Source organism: Chenopodium album, chromosome 5, assembly GCF_948465745.1.
Source record: "Chenopodium album chromosome 5, dcCheAlbu1.1, whole genome shotgun sequence".
Taxonomy (NCBI): Eukaryota; Viridiplantae; Streptophyta; class Magnoliopsida; order Caryophyllales; family Amaranthaceae; genus Chenopodium; species Chenopodium album.
Window position 1 is genome coordinate 5,206,542 of NC_137838.1, and position 8,535 is coordinate 5,215,076.

An 8,535-nucleotide genomic window follows, 5' to 3' on the forward strand; every position below is an offset into this window, starting at 1 on the left:
TTAACGGGTTAAAACGGGTTTGGGTCAATTTCGGTTCAAGTCAGGTTCGGTGCAAATTAATTAAATTGGTCGTTGTAAACCAGTGAATCGGTGCAAGTTGTAAACCGGTAAATTGGTCGTTTAAAAGCAAATTGGATGGTTCCACACACCCAATTGGACTCCCGGAGAGTATTAAGGACCATGGTAAACATTTCGGCAATTTTTATTACTAGGCGAAAAAAAGTCAAAAAATTTAAAAATTGAAGGCGCCCGGTGTAGAAAAGTCTTGATATTTTAGAGGATACATCTCGGGGTCATATAATGTCGTTTGGAACAATATATGAACATTATATGTGAACATTATATGTTGTCATAAATGTTCGTAGTAGGCTTGAATTGATGAAATCCTTGCAAGTTGTAAACCGGTAAATTGGTCGTTTAAAAGTAAATTGGATGGTTCCACCAACCAAGTTGGACTCCCGGGGGGTATTACCGTATTAGGGATCATGGTAAACATTTCGACAATTTTTATTTCCGGGCGAAAAAAGTCAAAATATTCCAAAACTGAAGACAATATCCACACTTTTTGAGAAATTTTGAAGGTTTCGGGGGCCTGGTGTCGAAAAGTCTTGAAATTCTAGGGGATACATCTCGGGGTCATATAATGCCGTTTGGAACCATATACGATTATTATTTGTTGTCATATATGTTCGTGGTATGCTTGAGTTAATGAAATCGGTGCAAGTTGTAAACCGATAAATTGGTCATTTAAAGGCAAATTGGATGGTTCCACCCACCCAATGAGACTAACAGACGGTATTAGGGACCGTGGTAAACATCTCGGCAATTTTTATTTATGGGCGAAAAAAAGTCAAAAAATTTCAAAATTGAAGACTAATATCCACGTTTTTTGAGAAATTTTGAAGGTTTCGGGGACCGGTGTCGAAAAGTCTTGAAATTCTAGGGGATACATCTTGTGGTCATAAAATACCGTTTGGAACCATATATGATCATTATTTGTGGTCATAAATGTTCATGGTAGGCTTGAGTTAATGAAATCGGTGCAAGTTGTAAACCGGTAAATTGGTCGTTTAAAGGCAAATTGGATGGTTCCACCCACCCAATGGGACTCCCGGGCGGTATTAGGGACCGTGGTAAATATTTCGAAAATTTTTATTTTCGGGCAAAAAAAGTCAAAATTTTCAAAATTAAAGGCTAATATCAACGCTTTTGAGAAATTTTGGAGGATTCGGGGCCCGTTGTCGAAAAGTCATGAAATTCTTGGGGATACATCTCGGGGTCATATAATGACGTTTGGAACCATATATGATCATTATTTATTGTCATACATGTTCGTGGTAGACTTGAGTTAATGAAATCATATCTTTACAAGTTATAAACCGGCAAATAGGCCGTTTAAAGGTAAATTGGATGGTTCCTCCCACCCAATTGGACTTCCGAAGGCCCGAAGGGTATTAGGGACCATGGTAAACATTTCGGAAATTATTATTTTTGAGCTAAAAAAATCTAAAAATTCCAAAATTAAAGGCTAATAACCATGCTTTTGGAGAAATTTTGGAGGTTTTGAGGCCCGGTATCGAAAAGCCTTGAGATTGTAGGGGATACATCCCGGGGTCATATAATATCGTTTGGAACTATATATGATGATTATTTGTTGTCATAAATGTTCCTGGTAAGCTTGAGTTAATGAAATCGGTGCAAGTTGTAAATTGGCCGTTTAAAGGCAAATTGGATGGTTCCACCCACCCAATTGGATTCCCGGAGGGTATTAGGGATCATGGTAAACATTTCGGCAAATTTTATATCCAGGTGAAAAAAAAGTCAAAAAAGTCTAAAATTGAAGGCTAATATCCATGATTTTTGAGAAATTTCGAATGTTTCGATGCCGGTGACGAAAAACATTGAGATTTTAGGGATACATCTCGGGGTCATATAATGTCGTTTGGAACCATATATGATCATTATATGTTGTCTTAAATGTTTGTGGTAGGCTTGAGTTAATGCAATCGCTGCAAGTTGTAAACCAGGAAATTGGTTGTTTATAGGCAAATTGGATGGTTTCACCCGACCAATTGGACTCCCGGAAGGTATTAGGGACCATGGTAAACATTTATGTAGTTTTTATTTCCGGGTGAAAAAAAGTCAAAAAATTCCAAAATTGAAGCTAATATCCACGTTTTTATATTTTCACTAGTTGTATTATGAGACGGAGGAAGTAGTACAAATAAGAAATGGGTAGATTATTTAAGGCATGTTCCAATTTACTGAAAACAACTGAATTGAACTGAACTGAAGTGATTAGAGTTGAACTGAACTGAACAGAGCTAAAATGAATTGTTTATGAGAGAAGGAAAATAGAAATTGAACTGAACTAACTGGCCTGGAGCTAAACTGAATTGAAATTAAGCTCAACATAACATACCCTATGGTTCATTTAAAATGGCAAATGTGACATACATTTGGGGAAGGGTGGAGTATGTTGTCATTTCTATAATCATTATATTAAATACATTTCTTAAAATAGGAGTATAAACGTAGATTAATGTAATTAATGTTTATCTATTTTTATTATAGTATTTTCTTATTTTAAGATTCTTATATGCAACCCTTGGTGTTTTTTTTTTCTTGATACAAGGCTATGTTTATAACTCTAAAGGTTAGTATATACGAGTACTATCTAATATCACTAATTCACTGCGGAGTATCCTTTTTTTTTTTAAAAAAAAAAAAAAAAAAAAAAACAATACCTTATAATATATGTAGTACATTTTTTTAAAGGATTACTTTATAGGTGATGTTTTATGTAGCCCTTAATGTTAAAAATAAGCATGTTATATCTTTTTAAATATAGTACTCGTATTAATTTATAAATACTCGTATTTAATGTTATATTCATAATTTTATTTCTACTATTTTTTTTTTCATTTTTAACTTTTTATGTGTAGTTTTAAGCTAGGGTTATGTATTACATTTTCCTTTCCTAATTTTTTTTTTTTTAAATTAGAAAAATGAAAAGATTCAAAGAATTCCAAAAGAAAACATGATAAAAATTAAAGAGCCGCCAACAAAAACCTAGAAAAAAGTAAGACAGGCATCGTGTACAAGGAAGGATAAAATAAGGATGATGATTAGATTTTATCTCCAGCAGTAAATTTATTACACTGGCTGCTCATGCGCAGTGCCTACTTTAACAATTCATGATTACAATTTATTTAAGCGTTAAGTTCAATATTACTAACCTCTTTATTTTTTCTGTTTTTTAACCCCTAATATATCATATCCAATTAAATTCACATAACTTACTCTTTAAACATGCAATTAATTAGTAACTTGTCACAACATACACCCGTGTAACTGAAATCTCCCCACTAACTAATATGAGTACTTAAGTTATTCTCTCAAAAAAAAAAAAAAGTTATTCCTTATTATAATTATATGCATTAACAATTACTCCGTATTATTTTTTTTTATTAAATGAGTACGAAGTTAGAATATACTCCGTACTAGTTTATCCACAATTTTTAACAAATCTTATGTCCAAACGTAATAAGTTAAAATGGTTACCCTTAACTTGTTTGGTCTTGCATGTCTCGTATGTACTAGTGGCGATATTACTCCCCCATCTCATGTGTTGATTTTGAAAATGAAATTTTAGTATTTGAAAGTTACTCTTTGATCATATATTCAACAAATTAAAACGCGTATTAATAACTAATACTATGAAAATTTTGATTATTCCGTAATATTTTTATGCTACATAATCCAAACTATTTTTACGAAAAAAAAACAATGATAATTGATAAATATTGAACATAAAAACAAAATTGAAAATGAAATGTGAGGAATTTAATCAATTTATCCAATTATGCTCCGTCCATTTCCCATAAGCATAAATTTACCACAAAATTACCAAATTAAAATACTTACATTAGTGTACAAATTAGCAAATTTAGGCCAAATCCATTTCTATATAAGTAAGTGAAAATATATTTACACAATAAAAATAATAATGTACATGCATGCATGTATCATATATGTATGAGTTTATGAATAAATAAATAAAACCCCAAAAGGTACAATTATCTGAAAATGAAAAGTGAAAAAACAATTTAATTACTCGCATCAAAAAACATATTAATGCATCCCCCCTTTTTTAGCTATTGGTATATTGTCTTCCCAATAAATTAGTTATTTATATAGTAACAATTTACAATAAACAGTATCACAAGAATATAAATTAGTAACGAAACTCCCAATTTAATCATCAAATAAATTACTCTTCCCACTTCTATTTATCTTTGCAAAAAAATACACATTTCCCTACTTTTCTCATCACTCTCTTTATACTCGATCATTTTCTCCAATCATCATGGAAATTGCTACTAATAATTTTCCTAAGATGGAGATTCAATGCTACGACCTTCAAAATTGCTGGCACCTTTTCGAAGATAGTTTCGTGCAACAAAGGTACGTACGTAACATAAAATGAGTGTGTTACATACTCGAGTTGATTACTATTTTAGTCTAACGTGTTACTAGTTTAAATTACAATATATATATATATAGTTTGTTGTAAGATATATTCAGGAGAGTTTAATATAATTTTGTTATTAACCTAATATATGTTTGAATTTAATTTAAATGCAGGTCATTATTTGAAGAATCGTTACTACCAACAATGCCACAATTTGATACAGAATTTCAGGATTATCTTCTTGATTATCCTTTCACCAATAATCAATCACTAAACAACTTAGAAAATTTAGGTGATGATTTTCAATTATGGGATGAATGCCCTCCTCTATGTGAAGAAGATGCATGGAAACCTCTTAGCCAACTTCCTCCTTTGGTACCATCACTTGCCTCAATTATCGAAAACTCAAATCAACCTCGTTTCAATGATACTCAATTTGTACTCACGGCTAGTGTGTACGACAATCAAACTTTGGACACGGTCGTGGTAGAAGGTCTTACAATGCAAAAACAAGGTAACAAATTAGTGAAAAATGAGAATAATATTATTGTTGGTGAAGATAGTTGTGATCAAAATGATGAAATTAGGAAAAATAAAATGACAAAGATCGAATCGATTGGGTACGAAGAAATAAGGAAGTATTTTGATTTGCCAATTAGTAAGGCAGCTAAAGAGTTGAATGTAGGGCTAACAGTATTGAAGAAGAGGTGTAGAGAGTTAAATATTAAAAGGTGGCCTCATAGGAAGATCAAAAGCTTGGAAGCTCTCATCAATAGTGTCAAGGTACGTCGTATATATGCATGTTTTTATTATTCTTGTTATACATAATTCAATATTATTTACTTTTAGGCTAAATAAAAAACTTGATTATGATTTATGAATGAAAAAAGAAGATATATAAACACCTTCTTTTTAATTTGTGATTGTTAATATTATGCAATTAGTATGAATAATGCATGAGTCATTGATGATTTATTCAAATTTAATTTGCATAAATACAAAAATTGCATCTTAATACTGTAAATCCCAACAAGAAAAATAAAAAAATAAAAATAAAATAAATAAAATGATTTACATACAATTACACTTTAAAGTGTACGTAACGTTATTGGTTGTCACTTGTCCCTATAATTTAATGCTTCATTAACATGAAAACTTAGATGTAGATATATATATATATATATTTTTTTTTACAGTATTTTTTATTTCTTTGCTGCGTGTGATTGAGTATAGGTGTATAGCTGTGATTTTGGGGAAGTGTATTTATATTTTTGCCTAGCATCAATATCTACTATAGTAGATTTGATCAATCATTATTTCGTTATTTATATTTAATAAATTGCAGAAATTATATATAGTTGATAGCTAGATTCTAATTTTACCATAAAAAAATTGAATTTGCTAAGTTTGTGAATTGTTAGATAGTTTGTTTACGAAGTATAAAGCTATAGTCTATAGATCTTGGACTCTTGTTATAATTTCAATTTATTGTATTCAAAACTAGAAATTTACTTGTGTCCATTGATATGTTTTTGACTTTTTGTGCATATTTATCCCTTTTCCGGTCTTATAAAGAGTGTGGTTTTATTTTGAATCTAATAATGATATTATATATGATGTATATATACGTGTAGGAGCAAGGCATGGTGAAAATGGTGGAGCGTTTAGAGGAGGACAAGAGGAAACTTCAATTTATGGCCGAATTTGAATTAACGGAGGAAACAAAGAGGCTAAGGCAACAATGTTTCAAGGCCAATTACAAGAAAAGGAGGGCCTTAGCTTTAAACTATGTTTGATACATATGATTATAACTAAAGTGACATGATATTTTGATGTGATTTAATTAACTGACGTAATCTAGTGTGTAGACTATATTAGGGGGAAGTATATTTTGGTGTTAGAATTAGATTTAGTATTAGTCTAATGTCTTTTTTTGAGGTTACAACTTACAAGTTTGTAGCTGAAGCTTGACATTTTCATTGGCAGTATGTAACCTTGTAGCTTGTTACATAGTAGTAAATGTAACAGTTTACTATCTTTGGTAAACTACTTAGCTTAAACATTTGCATTTCCTTTTTACCTTCTCTTGTTATGATATTATGATGTAAAGAATTCTGAATTATAAGTTAAAAGACCGATCTAGTATTAACAATTCGATCTCATCGATCTCACAAAAACACACTCCAAATGAGCTCAATTTGAAGTTAATTAAACGTCATAGTTTTGTATTGGGCTAGGGTTTTAAAGTTAAAATACTTTAAAGTAAACTCAAAATATCGGATTAAAAAAACAATGAAAGTTTAAACAATGACCTTTGTTTTTGTACGTGTAGGTGTGTTCAGTGTTCTTGACATAACATACTAATGATATAATAGGTGCAATAATCCATTGTTGTATTTTATATATCATTTTATACAACTTAACGCAAAGGATACATTATAAGAAAGCTATGCATAATCTAAAATCTATGATGCTTCATATCTTTGCTTCTCCTCTTTGCGCCGCCGTACCACTATTTGCTTAAGGCATTCAAGGATGTTTTCCTACAATTTTTTTAAAAAAAGAATCATACTCCATATTAGACTATTAGATACAAATAATATACTTAGTACTTATTAGTGCAAAATATTAATACAAATAATAACAAAAAAAATTGAAATGATTTGCGGTAAGGTAAGAATTTGGACTTACAAATACACGAGAGCTTGTATTTGATAATTTGTGTAGACTTCTTTTTGATCGCCTTCTAAATCTTGTTACTTTCACCTCAATATCCTTCTCATTCATAACATCACTCCCCTCAATACTATCACTCCAAGGTGAAATGCCAGAATTACCCTTGTAAAGCTTTTGATTCCACTTCGTACTATTACCACTGGCCCACCTCTTCCAAGGGCCAATTTGTCTTTTCACATCATTCTTATTACTCTTCCCTTGACCCATTACACTATTTTCTTTTACATTCAAGCCCAATACAGGACTAGCATTAAGAATTGGGCCTTCAAAGCAGAACCTTTGAGACAAGGATCGGCCCAAACTAGGCCCATCTAAAACCGTAGTTGGGGAGGAAGGCATATGGGCCACTTTAGCCTCAAGGCCCTCAACCAACATCCTAGGAGGAAGTTCTAAGCATCTAACACTCTTGGGCTTCTTACATGGGCTTGAACTGTTGGTAAACCTGGGCTTTCCGGGTGCTTCCTCCCACTTGAAGGGAATGGATGCCATGGGGTGCAACGGTGGTGTCAAAGTCCATGGTGACTCCGGCGCGATTCCCTTCAAACTTGGGAGGTTTGTGAGAGATAGCTTTGGTGGTGTGGAACCTAGTTGATCACCTAATTTAGGCCCCATACTTCATAGAAAGATCCAAAAGAACAAGTTTACAACTCATACACAACAATGCATGTAATTTTGTGCTAGGCAGACTTGTTCCATTCAATTCTTATTTAAAATATATGAGAATTGAACTTGTTACCTCACTATACGTACCAATAACACATGTTGTTCAAGATTGTTTAGTAAAAGCCGGGTTTTGTTAAGAAAAGGAAGGAGGGTGGTAGTAACGGAGAAAGATGTATGAGAAGTATGGTAGTTAAAGATTTAAAGTTAGGTATATATAGAAATGCATGATAATACATTCATAGATGAGAGGAATGTGAAAAGGAAAAGAGTTAGGAATTAGAAAACGCTCCTAGCGCTATATAACTCACGAGGAATATGAAGTATTAGCAAATTTTATGCAATAAATAAGGCATTTGGACCATATAGTACGGCTAATATTTAATAACGTTTAAATATTTATATTTAATGTTTTATATGGTCATAAAAGGCATGTAATGTTTCAATTTTTAGAGGGAATGCTATCAACGGTCACATTTTAGACGTTGAAGTTGTTAGTAATTTCTAAATTCTTATTGGTGGATTCAAGGCATGATTAGATGAAAATGGAGTTAGTTGTTCCTTTTTTCTCTCACTTTAACATCATGATGATTAGAAACATTATGCTTCATTTAGAAACCCTGATTGTAAGTAAAAGGCTTGAAAAAATAGATAAAATATTTTGA

The 8,535-nt window shown here is 31.7% G+C and overlaps 2 protein-coding genes across 2 annotated transcripts; one reads left to right on the plus strand and one right to left on the minus strand.

Moving 5' to 3' along the window:
• The first annotated feature begins 4,678 nt into the window (after positions 1-4,678).
• LOC145631356 (uncharacterized) lies at positions 4,679-6,270 on the plus strand. Its single transcript, XM_081683428.1, has 2 exons — positions 4,679-5,257; positions 6,109-6,270. Exons 1-2 carry the CDS (start codon positions 4,679-4,681, stop codon positions 6,268-6,270), a joined length of 741 nt encoding a protein of 246 aa, XP_081539554.1.
• Positions 6,271-6,766: 496 nt separating this feature from the next.
• On the minus strand, positions 6,767-8,127 carry LOC145630173 (uncharacterized). Its single transcript, XM_081682421.1, has 2 exons — positions 7,166-8,127; positions 6,767-7,017 (listed from the first exon to the last, which is right to left on the minus strand). Exons 1-2 carry the CDS (start codon positions 7,820-7,822, stop codon positions 6,940-6,942), a joined length of 735 nt encoding a protein of 244 aa, XP_081538547.1. The 5' UTR covers positions 7,823-8,127; the 3' UTR covers positions 6,767-6,939.
• Between the last annotated feature and the right edge of the window lie 408 nt (positions 8,128-8,535).